General features: G+C 35.7%; 1 protein-coding gene across 1 annotated transcript in view; it reads right to left on the bottom strand.

Annotated features, from left to right (window-relative positions):
- The window catches only part of LOC110428072 (RAF-like serine/threonine-protein kinase 20), an 8,354-nt gene extending 312 nt beyond the window's left edge, over positions 1-8,042 (bottom strand). Inside the window, exons 1-4 of the mRNA XM_089785588.1 lie at positions 7,821-8,042; positions 1,431-4,485; positions 1,260-1,340; positions 4-163 (exon numbers count right to left, since the gene is read on the bottom strand). Coding sequence (XP_089641714.1) covers positions 4-163; positions 1,260-1,340; positions 1,431-4,193 — 3,004 coding nt within the window. The 5' untranslated portion in view covers positions 4,194-4,485; positions 7,821-8,042. The remainder of the gene's footprint in view (positions 1-3; positions 164-1,259; positions 1,341-1,430; positions 4,486-7,820) is intronic.
- Positions 8,043-23,137: the final 15,095 nt, after the last annotated feature.

The raw sequence follows: 23,137 nt of genomic DNA on the forward strand, positions 1-23,137 counted from the left end.
GGCAAATTACCAATCTTTCTTGCTCAGATGGTCGACCTGTAAAGCAGCTCTTTTTTATTCTCTTGATGGCAACATCAGATCCCCTCCATTTTCCATGATATACAGTCCCAAATGTACCAGAACCCAGCTCCCTCAACTCTTCAAGATCTTCATTCACTATGAGCTATAACATCAATCCAGGATAAACACATAAGTATCAAATACACAATACATTTAATATGCTGAAGTATGTGGAACATTGTCAAAATAGGTTGAGGCCCAAAATATAACAAGCACGCAATATGTGCAGAGAAATTTTCAAAAGCAAGAGAATGCCAGAAACACATGCATGAAGCTTCAAGCATGTAATGGCCAATAAGATACACTAAAAGTTTATCCCCCATTGCATTTGAGTAGAAAACAAATTAAGTTTATAGTGAGAAACAAATGCTATATCATATAACAGAAAGAAACAAATCTAACCAAGCATTGTCGAAGAGCAACATTTCTATAAAATTAATTTTGGATGCCTTTATCGATTTAAGAAACCATTCAACTCCTAGGATAGACTATAATTCTTCCAGAACTTTATAAAGCGAATTAGAGCCAACAGCATCAAATTTTGTGCTTGTTCTTTACTTAGATAGAGTGTTACAGAAGCAAGTAGCTCAAACGAGGATTGGAATTCATCTCTGAATGTGTTAAAAGCTATGCATCAAAACAAGTTGTCCCTTGCATAATGGGTTTGCATTAGAATATTATGTGTGGCACCCATAAATAAACATGAGCAAACAGAAAGCTAGTTTCCCCTATTAGCAACCAGCAAAGATAAGTTAACACAGCAAAGTACTGTCTTATGACTTGCTATGGATAAGTTGAAGCCCACCTCATAACGTTACTGGTCAGCTGCTTATCTCCACAACAACAGAATGCACTTGCTGAATTTGTACTTCAGACTCCAAATTTCACTTTCACATACACAACTATTTATACGGGAAGTAGCTATACAAGATCAAAAGTTTGCACATGGGGGTTTTATGTTTGGCTTCAGGGGAGTTGGATGCAGAAAAAGTGGTAAGGAAATCAACACTCATGTTCCAAGTCCCAATACGCATAAAGGGAGGTGACATGGATATCCAGAACAAAATTCAAAGTTTAACATATACTATCTTTCTTGCATGTACCAAGCAATAGCCCACTCCAACACTGGAATTATTCATATAATACGCACCAAAAGTGAATAAATAAAAAGAGGAAAAAGTGCAACATAGGCTTCATACCTGCAAGGTATTGATATCAAAGTCTCCCAGAGAAGGATCCAAAGGAGGTAGACCAATATTCCTCTTTTCTGACTTCCCCTTCTAGAAGAACAAAGTAGTCAGAAATTCTGTTAGCATATATCTTTTAAGAAATCCAGGTTCACAAAATCATTGACCATTGAAATTAAGTACCTCATATTCTGACTCTGGCGTTCTTAGGTTCTCCATCATGGCATCAAACTGCATACTTTCAGTAATTTTCTCTACGGGTTGGTTGTCCTTCTGGTTGTCTTCATCAAAATTTTGATTGGAATCAGCTTGGGTTAATGGAACTACCTCTGCTGGGGTTAACTGATCCAATCTAATATCTTGGTTGATGAGGGAACCATCTTTTTCACCATAATCTTGTGACAACTTTTGAAAATATGACCAGTGCTTTGGCTCGTGGTTTTCCATGTTCAAGCTCAGGCCAGCTCCATCTGTCTGCAGCAGGCTAACACCAGAGGACTCCTCAGAAAGCATTGCTTTCGAAAATATATCAGAAAGGAAATCACGAGGAAATCGATCATTAATATCAATAAGAATGTCTCCCTGCTGTGTCCTGGAAATACCAAAATCATGGTGTTCTGTACAATCATCGTTAGTTGAACTCTCTGTCCTCAAACCAGCCTGAAAATGTCCTGGAGGGCTAGTCATATTGCCATGAGTTGGTTTTGGAAGATTGTGTTGAGGAGCCTCATGGTGCATAGCAAAAGCTGGTTCGCCTACTGCAGGAAGTCCTGATCCAGTTTCTGTTTTCTCAACAAATGAGAGTGTCTTTTGATCATCTGGAAGGTTATCTCTCATATGATCAACCTGAACCCTATCCTTGTTTGCAGTTTGCATATTGTCCACAAGGTTTGAATCTGCCTTCTTCAAACCTGTATCCAACGCTTCTTCAGAAAGCTTTGAGTTCATCTGCGAAATAGCATCAGCAAATTCTTTGTACTTCTGCAGTTGGGCAAGCCCATCATCAATGGTTTGATGAGCTATATTTGAGGCTTTTGCCACTGAGACTTCACTATGGGGAACCATATTACTATCACGTACATTGTCAACAGTTTCTGCGGCTGCATCTCGCGGTGCTACATCAGACTGTGGGTGAGACAAGAGCAACTGAGAACGTAATGAATCATCGGACTTTGACAATCGGTTCAGCAATTCTGCCTGCTCCCGAGGAATTCTCTCTGAATAATAAACATTGCGAGGAGGCACCGGGGCCTCAACGTAGCTCAAATCAGTTGGATTAGAATCAGAATCTCCAAAACCTTGACCAAATGTGCCACTAGACATAGAATGATAGTCATCGTTACCCGGTTTAGGAACCATCACTGGATTCACAACATCTACAGATGACACAACTTGTTCATTTTCCTGATACTTTGCTTCATTTTTAGAAGTCAAGAAAGGCACATCTGGTGAAGCAACTGATACTGGCACTTCTTCAAGAGGAAAATGCTTTATCACCTTTCCATCATGTGGCTGAGAAGAAACAGGGTGATCTTTTTCCAAGGGATGAGGTCTTTCAAGGTCATTATCCTGGTTACATGAACCTTCAGGTTTTGGCTTCAACTCTGTCACCAGCATCCGTGGATTCTGTTGTAGACCATTGCCTGATTGAACTTCAGTCAAGTGTTCATGCTGATTCATAAACCCATTAGGAGGAACTGAATTAGAAAATTCTGCAATATAGGAATAATTAGAAGAATTATGACCATACTGCAATGGATACTGCATTGTCTGGCCATGATAAAACTGTGGATGGCTTTCATAAGCATCAGAGAAACTTGGTAGAACCGATTGAGAAGACTGAAAAGCTGATGATGACACCATAATGCCAGGAAAGGGTGAACAGCTAACCACAACAGAGTCTCTTGAAACTCTGCTTGTCTCCCTTTCAATAGTCTTTCCATCTAATTCTGTTAGATTGTTTGCTGAATAGCTTGCCCACCCATTCAGAGTAGAGCTTCTCCTAGTTCCCGAGTCCATTCCATTGACAGCTACGACATACTGAATCTCAGAATCACCACCCGTGTTGCCCAGACCAAACTGAGTATCCTCCAAATCACTCAGTGAGAACAAAAACATCCTAAGCTTTTGCGAGGCTTCTTTATTTTCAAGTTCATTACATTCCTCCATCATATTCTGCAGATCTTCGTCAGACGACACAGACACTAAAGCATCAAAGTCCTCTCCTGGAAGCTGATACTTAATCACATGAGTTTGGTCATAAATAGCTAATATCTTCTGCTCAAGTTCTTGCCATGAAATATCCTTTCTGATGCGAATTATACGTGTTTCACCTCCAACATACCTTAGCTTTCCATCACTTGGTCGAGGAAGGATTTTCCCACCAAAGCTGCAGAGAACCTTCATCTTTGATGATGTTCCATAAGAGGCACCAAGTGGCATTCCTGAAAGTCCTCTACTATTCCCATATCCCAATGAAGTCTGTGGTACTGATTGAAGTGACCCATAATTACTTTGGTCTTCATGTAAAGAATCTTTTTTTTCGAACCCCTTTGGAACTCTCTCTACTATGTTAAGCATTGAAATCCCAGACCCACTTTCGGACCCTGTATGACTAATGCCTAAAATGCCTTTTAGATCCATATATCCTGTTGCATAACTGGATTCACCCGGAGAGTTTTGGATGAAAGGCTTCCTAGGATTTACTCGATCCTGCATAAATTCAAAAGCGAACTCCTCACCAGTCTGTATGGAATAATTAAGTACAGGTTTAACTTCTGATCCATTTAGCTCAGGAGGTCTTATACTCATATTTAAGCAGCTCATAGGATCTAGCATAATCGCCTGAGATGCTTGTGGGAGTTCCCGATTTCCATGTTCCACAGAGTTGAATTGTTTATGAACTCTAGATTGTTCCATGAAAATAATGTTTGGATTTTTCTCCATTCATTCCGTCTCAAATGGGTCCCTGTGCCCATGTGCCATCTTTCACATATAAATATAAACCAGTAAATACATACAGAGATCACAAACTTCTTCCACAAGCAAGCAATCACCATATAATACAGAAAAGTTGAACTTGCCAAGCAACTGAGACTTGGAAGCACTTTCTATTCGGTTTCCAGTTTTAGAACCAAAAACAGATACCACTAGCCATCAGGAATTTTTAAGATGATCAGGGGTCACTGCCATTGCCATCAGGAATTTTTAAGATGATCAGGGGTCACTGCTATTGGACCTGCAACAAGATAGAAACTTTATATCAGATTTCATTGCATGCAACAGAATTTAGAACTCAGTTTGAGTAATAAGGTAGTAATATAAAGATGAAATGAATCAAGAAACCAATAAGCAATGTCAACCCAAAGAAAAACACCATTAAAATTTCAAGAAGAAAATGTGATGCTAAGTACAGTTAACACCTCAACAATTTTTAATCATTAACGCCTTAGTATTAACTTGCTGTATTAGAAGCCAGACTATAATTAAAACCTGAAATCCTCACTTTCTCAGGATTTAAAAAAATGGAATTAAGAAATTGACTGAGGTCACATAAGAAAAGCCTAGAGGACAGCTGAGATCTTTGATTTAACGCTTATCGCTAACCAAAATTCAGATTGGTATTAAGGAACTCAATGACGAGAATAACAGAAGCATAAGTGCACCTGCGGGACAGTTGATATCTTTGATTCGATGCTTATTGTTCACCGAAGTTCAGATACTAGACTGCCAAAAAGAGAAATCCCACCCTTCCTGCATTGGTGTTTTTCTTTGGGTTGACAATGCTCAAATCCAACTTGTCTTTCTTCAGGTCCTCCTACCTCTTCCGGCACCCAAGGGATATAATTGGCAATAAAGACATAAGCAACCAATCAAACTAAAAAAATGTTGCAACCCTCAAGAGAGGTTTTCTTTGAGATGCCTCCTGTTTTTCCATTTATTAAATGCTTAAGTTACTGAAAAGCTTTTCTTTCATATTCTCTTATCTCTTTTAAGATAAAACCAATCTATGAAAGAATTGCTAGAGGAGGAAAAAACAGTAAACGTTGAAAAAATGTTAGTCTAAGCTCAGAACAGAATAGATAAGATCATCAAATCTCCCAACCACTTTTTAGACAATTCAACTTAAAGACATAAAGAAGGGGGGAAGACAGAAATTAAGGAAACAAATATGTTATCATTTAGCCCGAACTCTAATCTTCTTCTTCATGACACATAGCAGGTTGGCTTCTTAGCCGTTCAGTGGAATTGCATAACTTTGCAAGTCGAAACTTATGATGAACAAAGGCATTGGAATAAAATGTCAATGCTTCAATCCCACCCCTCACATCCAAAAAGTGAATAAATAAACAATCGCACACACAACGTAATAAAACAAAGATACGTTTAGTGTTTGTTAGACCTTAGTGAAGTACTGCAAACCTCACAAATGTGAACAGCCGATAACAACTAATGTTTTGAACAAAATATCAGAAAAAATAAAATTGATGCCCAGGTTATTCAATGAACTGAATGAGGTGTCTAGGATTCTAGTTGATATACTTATCGCCAGTAGGAGCAGAGCCTCCTTAAGGAACGGCCCCCCAAAATTTTTAAAATTTTTTTCATAATATTTTAAATTTTTTTATAAATTCTCTTAATGGCCCCCTCAAAATAATTTTTTATTCTATAATTAATACAAATAAAGAATAACAAAATGATTCCATATGCCTGACTCAATTTTAAATTTTTTTTTTCTTTCAATTTATATTATTATTTTTATTTATTTATTTATTTTTATTCTATTTAATTGTATACTATAAATCTTTATAAATTTTCTTCCACAAATTTCTACGAACCATCAACCGTATTCTTTTTCTATCTTTTTTATCATGTTATACGCAAGTTCTATTTTATACTTATCATATTCTTTTTTCTGTCATATTGATTTTATTTTCAATGATTTTAATTTTCAAAAATTAATTAATTATTATGTAATTTTCAAATATAAGTTGCAATGTTGCACTATTACTTAGAATTTTATCAATGTATTATTTTTTATTCAAAATAACCAATACATTCTGACATGTATGTTGCAACCTTTAAGTAACAAGGATATACATACGAATTGGCAGAATAAAATATTTGTATTTTTTAAAAACAATTTTATTTATTATATATATTTTTAATGACCCTTAAAATAATTTTTTTATTTAATAATTATTTTATTTCTCAAACCATTTGATGAAATTAAAGTCATTATGGTCAGCAAGCCCAGCAAATAAATTCTAACTTAATATGTTACGCTTATCAAATTTTAAAATGCAAAAAATAAAAGTGAGCCTATTAATCCAAATTCACTAAGTTTTCTAAACTTATCAGAACATATTATATCTTAACAGTTCAACTCAATAGCCGATCATAGCATATTATATCTCAATAGTTTAACCCAATAACCCAATATGTTAATTAGCAATTTAAGAGGCAAATAGAAAATAAGAGGAGAGCTTTCTCTACCCATTTCGTGTAGAACACACAAAGTAAAGATGCAATTTATTCAATTTTGAAAACTTGTTCTCTTCCACTCTCGCGCACAGAGAGTAAGAGAGATTCTTTTCATAGTTTCCTTCAGTCATATATATATATATATATATATGAAACCATCATTAATGTTAATGTGCATTTTTTTATATATCTAATATATTATGAATTTTATTTAGTCTTTTAGATGAATGAAAATTGAATTATACGTAAAGTTCTCTTTGATTGTTTAGTATCTTATTCTGTTTGGCCCCCTTTAAAAATGCTCTAGCTCCGCCCTTGTTGCCTTGGGCTCCCACCCCACCACCCAAAAGAGAGAGAGAATTAATGAAAAGAATCCAAGCTTTTTCCCAGTTGAACCAACTTTGTCTCTTTGGTAAATGAATGTTCCATTTAAACCAAAAACACCAAGTAATATTAAGTACAATAAAACGACTAAAAGCCAAATACAGACAATATTACAACAGATTCGCCCTATATGCATATCACATTCACTAATTTCAAATAAAATCTATAAACTAAAAGTAAGATCAGTGATTGGCCCATAAATTAAAAGTGTAACAACAGCTATACAAAAACATCCCTCTGCAGTTATTCACTTTAGATAGACACCTGTACATTTTCATAAGCCATAATATATATTCCTTAATCATACTTATCCTATGCTCTAGAAAATGACAAAAATGGAATCAGTCCAAATTACAGCTTATCAAAAACTCTTCTTCAGCATGTTCACATAGTTTTGCCATAGTTGCAAGAAAAAAATTAAACCAAAAAAAAAACCTTCTTTTGTTTAATCATTACATACAAATACATAGAGAGAGGTGGATAAAAGCTGAAAGATAGCTTCAATATTTGGATTGAAAACCTGAAAGCAAATTAGGGATATGCATTTTTCCACCAGTAAAACCCAAATCTTGGCAGAGAAATTTTGTAAATATTAAAATAAAATAAGCATATTATCTTTATATAGATAATAACAAGATTAAGAAGAAAGCAAAAGAACCCAAAATGCAGGAAGATGAAAGAAAGGAAGGGTAAAAACTAGAATACCTGAAAGCTGAAAGAGAAATGGGTTCACGCTAGAAAGTTTGACGAGGGATTAAGTGAAGCAGCCGCCATCACTGTAGTCTGAGAATCACTCCCTTCTTAACCTCGAAGTAATTTCTCTCTTTTGGGGTTTCAATTTTAAAACAAAATAACAAAAGGGTTTTGGTGTTTGAATCCTTTATTTTATTTTTAGAGTAATACAATGACTTCACAGGTCTCTCTCTCTTCGACCTCTGCAAATATATTCCTTCTTTCGGCAAAGAGTCAAACAAAGGTGTTGTCAATTATATTACCATATTACCCTTTGGTTTTAAGCTTATTTACTTTCTTTGAACTGAAGAAGTCCCTAATTTGTCAGATCCAGTGTTTTTCCGGGTAAGCGTGGTTTCTGATGGAAAACAAATAAAAAAAACGGACGGTGATCTGTTGTCTTGATGATGGAAAGTGAGGATCAGATCAACAGAGCAAACGGTGTGCCACATTGAATAGAATACACCCGCGAAGTAGAGTAACAAAATATGATGGTGGTTGACATATGGCTTATTATAACTACCTCTTTTAAGACAGGACTTGTCTGAAAAGGAAGAAATAAATAAAAAAAAATGTTGCAGGTACTTCCATTTACATTTGCTTTTATGGTGTGGGAACGACTCCTGCCTTGATTGCCGTCTCACTTGTCATTTTCTTTTATTTTTATTTTTTAAAACATTTTAATTTATAACATTTTTATGCTGATCATTTAAATTAAATTTCTTAAAATAATACTTGACAAAAAGAAGAAATAAAAAAACTAAGAAAATTTTCACACTTTTCACTTTTAGTTTTTTCTTTTTCCTAATTAATGGTTAATAAAATCACAATGTAGCATACATACATACATACATACATACATACATATATCAAATATTGAAAATGTCTAAAATGTGTTTTCTTATCGAAAATCAAAAATTTATACTTCCTTTTCACTTGAAATTTTTAATCAATTTGTACAAGTGATTTTGGATTTTAAAAAACACAATTTTTTTTCATATATTTGATATTTTTAAATTATTCTACATTGTGATTTTTAAAAGAAATGATCTAAAAGTAAGGAAAAATGAAGAAGAGAAATTTTTTTTAAAAAAAAAACTCATATTTTATCTTTTTTTCCTTTTTATGATTTTTTCTTCCTCTTTATCTTTCTCTTTCTTTTACTAATGACCCAAAATATTTTCACTCAATGTGAAAAAAATGAAAATGAAATTGACGAAAAAATTTTCTTAAGTCATTCTAATTTAGAATTTTTTATTAAAAATATTATAAAAAAGAATGAAGGAAATGTGGGAAAATGAGAGAAAGGTCCAAACCCTATATTTTCATTTTCTTTTATTTCTTTTTACCTTGTTTTCCTTTTTATTTATGGGAAAATGATAAAAAGGTCGAAAATAATTTTGAGCTTCATGCACAAGTTCTTTTACTAAAGCCAAACACCTTGTTATAGCTTTTTCACTAGAGAATTTCTTTTAAACTTAGGGCAAACGCTTAGGAAATTACTTATAAACTTCAAATTGGAGTTTTAAATTAAATTATTTATTTATAACATGTTTAAAAAACGTAAAGAAGCATATTTTGGCAGAAGAAAAGCAAATAATTGGAAGTTGGCTTTTTGTTAGCCATTTCTTTTGATGCTTATAAGCAATCAAAACTTTCTATTTCATGAAACCTTCCCCTCTACTAAAAGACAAGACTGTTGGCCTCAAGAAACGTATTTCAAAGTCCAAATGATCTCATATTCTTAACAGAGGATCGAATCAAGATGACTAAGGAACTCCCAAAAGAAATCTTTGTCCAAAAAAGAAGCCCTCATTCTTTCAAGAATGTGTTTTTGCAAAGCAGTACTAGAACTAATGTATTATGGGAAGATACTATGAAGGCATGGAGGAGTTAGACATGAAGTCGATGTGATAAGAAAAGGATGAAGATATGTAGACAAACCTAATGATCTATAAGGAAGATTCTAAAAAGGCATGTGAACCTTCAAGTAGAACCTTAGTAATTCTAGGAAAAACTTAAGATTAACTTTTTGGTGATCAAGGAATAAAAAAATACTTTTACCTTATCGACTTAGGAAATGTTTTTTACATTGTGAAGATGTCCAATCTTGAGATCCTACCTAAAGACCTTGAATGGTAAAGAGGATATTACCTCACAGTTCACAAATCTTATTTAAGTCATTTTTTTTAAAGTCCTTTGTTTATTATTGTTTAGGTGCATTTGTTAGGGCTTTTATCTTTGACCAACAAATCTTTTAAAGAATAGGCAACCTAATAAGCAACATTCGAAAGATTGATTAGACCACTGAGGAGTTGACTAGAGGGAGGTTTTTTAAAGTCTATGTAGAGACCGATTTAAAAAAATCACTAGTTGAAGGAGTGGTGGTTAGGACACACTGGTAGCCAGTGGAATATCAAGGATCAAAAAATTTTGCTTAGTGCAAAACCCAAACCTTTCATAAGATTAAAGTCATAATTGTTAGTATACAAGTCTCAAAGTGAAATATATCAAGAGAGGAGTGAATTGGTGTTTATAAAAATTTCTTTGAAAATCTAGTTATCAAGATCAAAACTTTTTCATCCAAAAATATTCTCTAACATCAAAAACAATTTTCAACAATAAATTACTTAAGCACAAAACCATTTTCCTAAGTTAAATGTTAGTTATGAAAAATAAAAGGAAAAATATTTTTCTAAGTGTAAAATGATAAATCATTATAAAACTATTTTCTTAAGGCAAATATAAACACCAACTAATAATGTGAAAAATTAAAAAAGGACACAAGAAATTTATAGTGGTTCGGCTTTTTCGATGCCTACATCCACCCCTTGGTAAGCAAGGAATTTCAATCCATTAACAAAAATCCTTGCTTTTTAACGAGAAGCAATAGCCATTACACAATCCATAAAGAGATTCTTGTTTTTTCATGCAATTAAGAGTTAACCCTTACAATGGCATTTTTACGGGATCAAGTGATAACCTTTACACAATCCACAAAGAGAGTTTTACTTTTTCATAAGATCAAACGATAATCCACACAATTCATAAGAGGGATTTTTGCTTTTTAAATGGAAAGCTATAACCCTTAAAAGATAGCTTTTCAAGGTTAAGTTAGAACCTTTACAAGATGTGTGTACAAAGAATTTGCCTCACAAATGTTGGATGCTAAAGATTTTAGCTTGAGTGTAGTGAAAGAAGAAATTACAGCTCGTATGAAGTAAGGATTCAACTTTGTAAGCTTGGTGAAAGACTAAAAGATGCTAGAGAGTGAAGATGAGCTTTTAAGTAGTCTCTCTAGGGTTTGAAGCTTTGGTTCAAGGCTTCTCTTACTTTAAAATGGATTAAATGCATCTATTTATAACTATGGCAATGTTTGGAGTCATTAGACATAAGTTTGAATCAAATCTGACTATTACTAAAGCTTAAGGGTTGACTACAAAACTTCTAGAGTCGACTATGTTTCTTAAATTTCTCAAATTAGGGTTTCCATAGTTGAGTGTAATCTTCCTTTAGTTAATTCATCTCCTAAAATTGTGTTTCTTGAAAGTCTGAGTTGTTATAGTCGACCATGCTCCTTCTACAGTTGACTAAGGTTATGTAATCTTGACTTTTTCTTACCTTTGATTGATTAAGGTCAACTATGTTTAGTCCAGGGTCAACTATGCTTGGTCTAGGGTTAACTATGTTTGTTCAAAACGTGATCTTCTTAAGCTTTTAGGCACAAGGTCAACTATAAACATTTCAAGGTTGACTATGACTTTATAATCTTCAAGTTTTGCACTTTTCCAACCTTTGGATCAACTCAAGCTTATCTAAGATCAACTCTTGGCTTATGGTTTAAGGTTTCCTTAGCTTTCGGTACTTCTCTCCATCTATTTCCTATTTGCCTTATTCTTACATTCAAATGACATTTCAAGGCATGTTTGCTCTTGTATTCTTAGTTGAATATGTATTGTTTGAAAAGCTTGTGAGATGTTTTTTAATGAACTATAGCTTTCAAATAAATACGTAACCTGAGAGGATTAAAAATATATTTGAGACAATTTCAAATGTTTGACATTAAATTGAAGAAAACATGTGATTTTAGTCAAATCAACATACAATGTAACTCAAGGCTAATAGTACCTTAGCTTGGTGAGCATATAAACTTTGATTTCTAATGACATTTTTGAACATTTACAACCTAAAAAGGGGTGTTTTGGTTGCCAAATGAATTAGTTTTAAAGTTAGAGTTTAGAGAGAGTCAAAAGACTTAGTTTTACTTGAAAATGGAATTCTGAAGCTAACATAACAAGACTTTGCTAGAAAGTATCGATACCTTTTTCCTAGAAATGATAATAATAAATAAAGTTTTAAGACCACATGCAAAACTATTAAGACATGTGAAATTCCTAGAAAAGTATCAAGACTTCTACAAAAGCCTTGAGATTTCTGGTCGAAATACCCAGACAGAACCATTTTGTTTCAAAAGTATCAAGATGTAAAAGTATCGATACTTCAACATCAGATTTCAAAAATAAAAAGGACAAAAAGGTATTTTTACATCCCACACTATAAATATGGCCTAAACTTTGAGACCTAACAATCTCCACCCTTCTTCAACTGCCAGCAACCCGTTTCTTACTCTTTGTACTCTTTTTCAAACTTTAAATCCATTTTTCTTCAAGTATAACGTTATTCCAAGCATCTAACCTTGAATTTCAACATTTTTAAAGGTAAGGAAATGATTTTCCAATATTAAAGTTTATGGGTTTTCATTTTAAAGTTCTGTTAAATCCTAAAGCTTTGATTATTACCTTAAATGTTAGGTTTCAAGAGATTTCCAACTTTGTAAGCTCACCAAGGTAAAGTTGCCTAAAACCTTAACTAGTTCTAGAATAGTTCATTATTAGGTTGGATTTTAGTTGCTGATTTTTGGATTCAAGGTTAAGAGAAGAAGTTGGTAAAAGGCTTTATGGTTACTGATGAAAGTTATGCCTAAAGAACAAGGTATTAACAATGGATTAATCTTGGATAGGTGCTATTGGAGAAGTTGTCTATTTGAGAGATCCAGTGTTTGTCAAAAGGTGCTAAAGGTTTAAACATGCTTCATCTGGGTAAGTGGTTACAACATTTTCAAAATATTTTGATATACAAATACGTAAGCATGTTTGAAATAGAATTGGCATTGCTTTTGATGGAAATCCAAAATTTGTGGCTTGTATGATGATTGTTACATGTTTTAAGTATGGTTTTGAAACTTGTGTATGCCATGTAAATATACCTATATGTATAAAAATGGTTTTGTGGTGGACAGCCCTTTCAATGCTTTTACTTTTCAAATGTGAATCGAATTTTGGATTGTGGATGACGTTTGAGTTACATGCCATAGCATGTTTTGAGAATATGATGAATGAGATCACATGCTATTAGCTTGTTTTGTATGATGAATGTTTAGTTTGCAAGCTAGATTATGATTTAAATGAATTATAATTGGAATCACATATTCTTCGTATGTTTGAATGGCCATTGTGTGGCCTGAATGTTTAACATATCATGAATGCATCACCACCGTGACTGACATGTTCATAACATGTTTTGAATATCAACATCATCATGGGTTACATGTCCCTAACATATTTTCTTATGTGTCATGCCACGCTTTAATGGGTTACATATCCCTAACATGTTTTGAACTTACATGTCTCACCACGTTTGAAACCACGTGCCTTGCCACATGTTGAACTTACGTGCCTCACCACATTTTGGATGTTTTGGATCACATGTCAAAAACATATTTTGAAAACATTATTCAAAGAGCAAGTCACGTATTGCATAATTCATAAAGTATGACATGTGAATATCACAACCTTATTATTTAATATGGATTGTTTGGGTAATGTTACATGTGTTGTGTAAATAATTTAAGGACTTAGTGTTTGAACATGTATTTGGTTAAATGATGTTTGGAACTAACTTAAGAAGTCAAGGGTTGAATTCCCTTTTGAAATTTGCTTAAGCAAAGTTGGAAAATGGGCTACAATTGATAATGCATCGATACTTCTGTAACAAAATGCTTAAGAAAAGCATTCTAGATGAGAAATCTTAATACCTCTTCTCAAGGTATAGAGACCTTGAAAACAGAAAGCATTTTGCCTAAAAAGTCTTGATACCTTAGGCAAAGGTATCGATACTGAGCTACAAATTTGATGATTTTCACCCTATTTGAAGGATTCAAGCTTAATTAAGAATAGTTTATCTCTTTTAACATTTAAGAGGTTTTTGTTGGACTTAGTGTTGTCCTAAGGAATAAAATATGTGGTTGATTAAGCATGGATTTGAGGAAATGTGAATGTTTAATTAACTCATATTTGCAAATACTTCTTTGTTTCATTTGTTCCCTCTCCCGTTTTTGCTCACTGAGATTTTATATCTCACCACATGTAAATTCTATTTTGTTTCAAATCAGTAGACATTTGATTGGCACTATTAGAGAGTCATTTTTCCATCCCTTTAGTAGATGGTCATCAAGACTCCCACTTGGTTAAGGTTTCCCACCTTGCGTAAATCTAATGGTCAAGTCTTCTACTGTTAAATGTTTATACTTGATATAATTTTTTGTATTGGCCACTGTATGGCTTAGAATTTTGGTTATGTTATAACTAAAAATTTATATTGTTGGTTAAGTATAATCAAGTTAGATTGTTTTGAATATTAAATGTTATTAATTGGATATTGGATAAATTATAATATATGCATGTACATGATGAGATACGTCTCTCATGTTTTTATTATGTGGTACAATGAATGATTCATTTAAAGTCTTGTTTAGGTTTAGTGGTCTATATCCGTGTGGATCCTTATACTCATGGTCTTAAAATTGGGTTGTGACACTTAGATTGTGGGATTTATGAGTAATAGAAAGGAGAAACATCATGCCTAAAATCAGAACAATTGGTCCTAATGAAAGGTAATGAGTTAATAGTGACAACCATGGAACTTAGTTTATTGAAACTCAAAAGGGTTTGGAAAAGGCCACAGAAACACCTTTTTAACTTTGTATGGTCCAAAATGAAAAACCCAATTTTAATAGGAAAATGGTGTACAGACAAAGAAAAAGCCCAAAAATCATAGTGGGTTGAGATTTGCCCTTCTCGAAATAAAATTAGAGATAAATAACATTGTTGACTCAAGAATGGGTGCCTAAACCTTTTAAGTAGACAACCCCAAACAACCTTCAAGTTTCTCAATCCTTTTTAGCAATTGAAAGGGAAATCCAAAGCCAATGCCTTACAAAAGATAAAAAAAAATCCTAGACCCAAGCCTATTCAGCCTTTTAGGCCTTTTTGTCCACCTTTAGGTGTCCTAGCTTGCAATTCAACATGTTAGAGGAAGTAAGACATGCCTATCAGGTGTGTCAGTGAAGTGGTAAAACCCTTGAGAACTCTTATCCCATCGAGCCCAAGAAATGGGGGAATAACTCCCTTTAATGCCAAGGTATACAAACAATCTTCTTAGGGGCCATGGTAGCATGGACAAGCTAGTCTGTGTGCAATGAGACAGCATACATCGAGCAAACTCATAATCGTGCATGCTACATCAACATGTAAACTAGGCAACCTTACAGCTAACAACCAATGAAAGGTAGAACTGCCATACAATTGTGCGAGAGCCTTCTGCTTTATATTGAATCTCTATAGTTGTAAAAAAACAACCTCCTGCCCATTAAAAAGAATAAGTTTCCCTCAAGCTCCAAAATAGTTTGTAAGTGTAAGGGTAATTATTTGAAACAATTTTGTATATAAAATACCCCTTTTTAACTCATTGTATAATTGATGGTTGAATGTCAATAGAAGCTTTACTCTCAAATATCTCTTCTCACTCACCTTTACATTACTTTGCATACTTTGCTTGAGTATGTACTTGAAGGCTTATAGCCTTGTGTGATTATGTGCTTGCATTTTATATTACATATTGTGTTGCTTGTAAAAGTGGAAACTTTTACATGGTTTCGGTAGTTCTAGGCTAACTTAGGCTTAGGCTCAATTTACAAAAGGGTTTAAGCTGCATGTCGAAGGTTTACAAAACCACCACATGACAATTAGTATCAGATCAATTTGTGATCTAAGGGGTTAGCTAGTTTGCAAGCTGAAACAATGTGTAATCAAAGTAGAGTAATGGCTAACAAGCCTAATGAGCCCAAACCTATGGTTGAGGTAAAAGAAACTAGGGGTGCTAGTAAAAAGGCTAAGTTTAGCTTGTGGGACCTTGTGGCTACCTTCGATGGGAAATTATCCAAAGTGGAATTGGCAGACGGTGAAATAAATGATAAGTCGGATGTGCACGGAAAGCACGCGAAAAAGCTTAACTCGAAAGTTGATGAGCTCAATGGTGAGGTCCAAGAAATGGTAAAAGAGGCCCTTAAAATGGTGACGGAGAAATAGTCTCAAGTAAAAAGTCTTGTGGAATCCTTAAAGTGAGTGTTGGAGGAATTGAAGGTGAAAGTCTATTCCTCATGTTAGCCTTGAATTACATCATGTTTTGATTTGACAAAAATTGTATGATATCTTGAGTTCAATATCAAGCATTTGAAATTGTCTCAATCATTTTTTCATCCCTTAAAGTTACAAAATTGTTTGAAAAATCATACATCATTAGAAAATATCACAAAAACTTTCAAACAATGAATACTTAGCTAAGTAAACAAAGAGCATACATGTCTTGAATTATTATTTGAATATAGGAACAAGGTAAGGAAAAAATAGATAAAGAGAGGTGCCAAAAAGCCAAGGAATCCTCAAGATATAAGTCAAAAGTTGACCCTAGAGAAACTCAAGTTGATCTAAAGGAAAAATGAATGGAAAACTTAAAGGATACAAAGCCATAGTCAACCCTGGAGTGTCTATAATCAAACTTGAACCAAAAAAACTCAAAAAATTGAAGAATTACAAAAACATTATTGACCTGTGTCACATGGTGGTTCTTCAGACCACATAACTATGCAACCTTGACTTACCTTTAGCTCGATTCTGAAATTCAAGTCAATCTAAGATATGCCTACTACCTAATCTTTAAGGCCACAAGGACCTAGAAGCACATAAAAAGTAGTATGAAATGCAAGTAGACATACACAATCACAAGGCCTCAAGCCAACAAGCACATAACACACACCCAAGCACAAGGCCTCAAGCCAATAAGCAAGCACACATCAAAAGATTGAAAAAGAGCAAAGAAGAGTGTGCTCGAGAGAATTTGATGGTGAAGAATTTGTATTAGAAGAGCCAATAGCTGTATAAATGAATTACTAAAGAAATTTATGGCCAAATGTCCCCCCAAGATTCAAAAATGCTATACAAGATAGTTTTGGGTGAGATTTTCCCTTCCCTGCTCAAATTCAAGTAGTTCAGCCCATTACAGGTGATACAGTGACGTTCCAACCCTTCCCCTAAGTAGCTTGGTGCTTTTGGCCTTTTCACAAGTAGTTTGGTATGTTTGACTCATCGACAGGCAATCTACCTCAGTGCTATGAAAGCTAGCTTGATGGTGTGTGGGCTACTTGTTCACTGTTCTGTTACTACTTTAGCCATGTGCAGGTCAACTTGATTGTGTGCAGGCTGGCTTGCCTAGGTGCTAATGTTGTGTGCCCTTCCAATGCAGCTTGTACATGCCTCATGCTACCAAATGAAGGTTTTTCCCAACAATACTGCCCCATAAACCGATACTTCAAGACACCCTAAAGGCCTCTCTAATGCCCTGAACTACTGTCCATGACACTTTCCCCCACTTAAGCTAGCAACACCCTTGCTGTGGTGTGAAAGGAATTGATATGATCTTGGAACTACCATAAGCCCTCCGTAGGCTTCCAAGTAGCTTCAATCTCAAACAACCCCTTCCACTTTACAAGGGCTTAATGGTAGAACATGTAGTGTTGCCATCTAAGTACCCTATCAACTAACACCTCCTCCACTTCTCTATCACATGTTGCCTTGACAACCAATGGAGCCCTGTGGCTTAACCCTCTGCTAGGGTCTCTCTCATCATCGTGGTAGGGTTTCAACATGCTAATGTGGAATACCAGGTGTACTTTAAGCTTAAGCAACATGTCTAGTTTGTAAGCCACCTTGCGTACCCTCTTAACCACCTGATACGGCTGCTCATACCTTCGAACAAGGCCTTTGTGTAGGCCTTTGTTCTTTAAAAATAAATGCAATTTGACCATCACCATATCCCCCATACTAAAATGAGCTTCCCATCTAGTCTAATCGTCCCACTTTTTTGCCCTTTGATAACCCTATGGAGACACTCTTGGGCCAAATCACGTTACTTTTTCCAAACTCCGATAGTTTTGTAGGCAGTTGATGCTGGACTGGTATAACCCACAACAATGGTGTTGGGGGTGTGAGGTTGCTACCTTATCATAATCTCAATGAACTCTAGCCACTAAACTTGCTACGCTGCAAATTGTGAAAGAATTGGGTCAGGTTAAGCCACCTCGGTCAATTGGTTTGTATGCTCCATATAAAGTACCTTAGATAGAACTCTAGCAGTGCATTCACTTGCTCAATCTGCTTATTGGTCTGTGGGTGGTTGTTAATAAAGAAACACAGTTCTGACCTCAATAATTTAAATAGTTCTGTCCTGAACTTCCCTACGAATCGGCTATTCTTATCACTTATTATGGTTCGAGGCACCCCCCCAATACTTCACTACAGCCTCAAGAATAACCTAGTAGCATTCTTGATAAGACATTCCTTGGTAATAGGTATGAAAGTAGCATATTTAGGGAATCTGTGCATGACCACCATAATACTATCGAACCCATCAACCTTAGGTAGTCTTATAATAAAGTCCATACTGACATTATCCCAAGGTTTCTCTGGCACCGATAATGGGTTGAGTAGTCCCTTAGCCCTCTGTTATTTAACCTCATCCTACTTACACACTAGGTAGGTCTAGAATATCCCTCAACATCCTCAACCATTCTAGGCTAGTAATAGTCAGCACCTAGCAGTGTTAGGGTCGATTTACCCCTAGATGCCTTGCTTAGAAACTGTCATGGCACTCTTTGATCAGCAGCTTCTATAGTCTCCCATGCTATGACACATAGACTTGCTACCCTTGTCATACACTAGCCCATCATTTTCCAAAAATAGTCTAATATGGACTATGCTATAGGGTCATGTGTCATCCTTTCCTGTATGCGTGGCAGCAACTTTGCCCGCACCTCACTGATGGCAGCTAGTGTGGCCTTTCGGCTCAGTCTATCGACTACTAAGTTAACCTTGCTTGGCTTATATTCCAACACATAATTGAACTCGGTTAGGAAGTCTTGCCATTTAGCTTGCTTCAAGCTAAGCTTTTTTTGACTTCGAAAGTATGATGTGGCCACATCATCCATACAGACTACAAACTAAGCTCCTAGCAAGTAAAGCCTCCATGTCCACAAATAGTGGACCATAACTAACATTTTCTTTTCTTGAACCGTATACCTCTGCCCGGTATCGTTCAGTTTTCAACTTTTGTAAGCTATAAGATGTCTAGCCTACATCAGTCCCCCACCAATGGGAAAATCACTTACATCTATATGTACCTTATATGGCAATGCATAGTCTGGCAACCTTGGTACCGGTTGCTTGCACATTACCTTTTTCAGCCGATGGAATGCTTGCTGGCATACTAAATCCCATGCCCACACCCTACCTTTCTTCAACATATCTATAAGCAATGCAACAATGGCCAAGTACCCTCTCAATAAACCTTCTATAGTTGTTAACCAACCCTAGGAAAGACCTCTACATTTTCACCTTAGTGGGTAACTCCCATTCTTGGATAGCACTAACCTCAAACAGGTTTATCCGAATTTTCTTATCCCTTACAATGTGCCTTAGGAATGGCACCTCATGCAACCCAAAAAAGGCACTCTCCTTCTTGACTTATAGTTTATGTTATCTAAGAGCCTAAAAAATCAACCTTGAGTGCTCAACATGGTCATACAAGGAATTGCTAAAAACAATTGTATCATCAAGGTACACTATTACAAACTTATCGAGGAACGACTATAGTAACTTGTTTATTAAAGTGTCAAAGGTTGACAAGGTATTCGTCAATCTGAACAGCATAACCAATAACTCATAGGGTTCGTACTTAGTTATACGAGTAGTCTTAGCTTTGTCCCCTACTGCTACTTAAGCTTGGTAGTACCCAAACCTTAATTTAGCTTAGAAAACTAACGAGCATTGCCCAACTGATCAAACAAATTGGCTATGAGCAAGATAGGGTATTTGTTCTTAACCGTTAGCTTGTTCAAAGCCATGTAGTCTATGCATAGCTGTAACAAACCATCATGTTTCTTCTAAAATAAAATTAGAGCATCGAAAGGAGATTTAGATGACCTGATGAACCTAGAATCAATTAGTTCACCAAGCTGCTTCCTCAATTCTGCTAACTCAAGAAAGGCCATCTTATATGGTGCTTTAACAAGTGCTTAGGCCTTTGGCACTAGCTCTATATGATGGTTTACTTTACGGATGGGTGGTATGTGGCTTAGCAACTTAGGAGGCATCACATCTAGGAACTCCTCCAACACCTTAAGCACTTCTACTAGAACGTTAATCACATTGCTTAGGGTATCTTTTACACTCAACATGGTTGCAAAGGTTTGCTCACCCTTGCCCATGCCTTTATCCAATTGCATGACAAATAGAATTTTGGCCTATTCAGCATGCCTTCATCTAACTGTCACTACACACTGCCCCCTTGGGTTTAGAATACAAATGTAGTTATTTTGCAATACTATCATAGCTTGAATTCGATCTAAAAATTTGATCCCCGTGACTACTTTATAATCATCCATAAGAATCACCTCTATGTCCTCAACCTCATGCCACTGTCTCAACTATACATTTATAGCTTTAACAATTCCCTTGGTATGCACCTTTTTAGAGTTCACTGTTTTAACTCAACCTTTAACAATATTAACCTTAATGCCTAGCTTAGTAGTACCTTATTCAAACATAAACAATTTAGAAGTGCCCATATCTACTAGAGCCTTAACATGTCGGTCGGCCACAACCATGTTTGCATACATGAGCCTCTTAGCTTGGCTGCCAGTTTTCTTCACCACCCCAAGTAACATTAAACCTAACTTAGTTGCTTAACCACAATTGTTGCTTCTCCTTCGAGGCGATTGCCACCAACTTGGTACACTTAGGGCAATCCCTAACCTAATGGCGATCATCACACAGAAAGCAACTGTTGGACTTGTCTTCCTTGCTCTTAGAAGACTTTCCTTGTCAAGTAAACTTGCTTTTCCACCTTTGTTATGGCTTGACATCACCACTATCTTTGTTTTTGGGCTACTTGCCCTTGTCTGCCTAGCCTTTGCCTTTATTTCTAAGCTTGAGAAGTATAGATTTCTCCTTGTCTGATCAGGAGTAATCCACTAGACTTTCAGCCACTATCATTGCTCGAGTGAGGTCCTACACACACTTTCTCTGTGGCTTTTGTTTGGCACATGGCTTTAAGCCATCCATGAAGGTAAAAAGAGCATCTCTTTTCCTAAGGTCACTCACTTGTAGAGCCAGATCACTAAACTCTTTGACATACTCCCAAATTTTCTCCACATTGCATTAACTTATGTAACTGACCCCTAGCCTCATCCACACCATATTTCGAGTAAAATTGCTTGCATAGCTCATTTTGGAAGTCAGCCTGTGTGAGCACTGACATGCTTTCGGGCTTGTCATCAAAATGCTTCTTCCATCAAAGTAGTGTTGTGTCTCTCAAGTACATGGAAATCACGATGATTAGACGGTCATCAATAGTAATATAGTGGCTTTGAAGTATTGTTCCAACCCCTAGAAAAAAATTACTAATCTATTTAGCATCCCTCTTGCAATAAAATTCTCTCAGCTTAGGCACTTCAAGCTTCACTTTTGGTCATGCGGTAACCCCGTAGCCACCTTTGGCCCCTGTCTTGCAAACTTCTATCCTTAATTCTTCCAACTCACACCTTAAGTTTTCAATATGCTCTCAGGCTGAACATTTCTTTTAATCTTAATTTCAAGTTTTTCCTCCACTATCTTTTGAACCTCTTCTTTAAGCTCTTCATCCCAGGTGTTGAGCTTTTCTATGTGCTCTTCTTGTACATTAAGGCAGTCTCATATCTCACCTATTGTCACCTTTACCCTCGACAGCTTAGATTCGAGTACAAACATGGGTCTCGAGAGGTAAACTTACACCTTTTACCGACACAAGTTTCTCTTACCACAAGCATAAGGTCTTTTAGACTTGACCCATTAATAGCCATAACTCACCTCAAATCATCTTCTACTTGGCTTGCAAATTATGGCTCACAACTAGTTGCAAACAAATCACAATTGATCTAATAGAACCTACCATCTTGCAGTTGATCACAAACTACTCTAATGCCACCTGTCACGTGGTGGTTCTTCAGACCATCCAACCATGCAACCTTAGACTCACCCTTAGATCGGTTTTGAAATCCAAGTCAGCTTAAAGTATACTTACAAGCCAATCTTCCAGGCCATAAGGACCATAAAGCACACAATATACAATATAAAATGCAAGTAGACACACATAATCACAAGGTTTCAAGCCAACAGGCACATAGCACATACCCAAACACAAAGCCTCAAGCCTGAAAGCAAGCACACAGGAGAAGATTGAAGAAAAGAGTAGAGAAAAGTGTGTTGGAGAGAATTTGAGAATGAAGAATTTGTATTAAAAGAGTCAACAGCTATACAAATGAATAACAAGGGGTATTTATAGCAAAAAGTCTCCATAAGATTGGCCCACCCACAAGTAGTCTGGTGCTTCTGGCCCACCCATAGGCAATTTGCCTTGACTCTATGCAAGCTGGTTAGACGGTGTACATATTGGTTAAATGGTGTATGAGCTGGCTCACTCATTGTCTTGCTGCTGCCTCAACCATGTAAGGGCCAACTCGATGGTGTGCAAGCTAGCCTACTGAAGCACTAGTGTTGTGCACCCCTCTTTTGCAGCCTGCACATGCACCATGCTACCAATTTAGGGTTTTTCTTCCAACCACACTTCCCTACAAGTAGATATTTCGAGACACCCGAGGCCCCTTCTAACACCCTGAACTGTTGTCTATGACACGTTCTTCTATGGTCAACCCTCGTAATACTGATGTGTGAAAAAGAGAAAAAATGAAAGACATAATTAACCTCAGCTTCACCATAGTCGACTACCTTAGCCTAGATTCATAAAAATATGCTCTTGGTAATTGGATAAAGTAAAAAAGGTTATACTTGACTATGAAACCC

Source organism: Theobroma umbraticum, unplaced genomic scaffold (assembly GCF_002168275.2).
Source record: "Theobroma umbraticum cultivar Fairchild unplaced genomic scaffold, ASM216827v3 scaffold_25.0, whole genome shotgun sequence".
Lineage (NCBI taxonomy): Eukaryota > Viridiplantae > Streptophyta > Magnoliopsida > Malvales > Malvaceae > Theobroma > Theobroma umbraticum.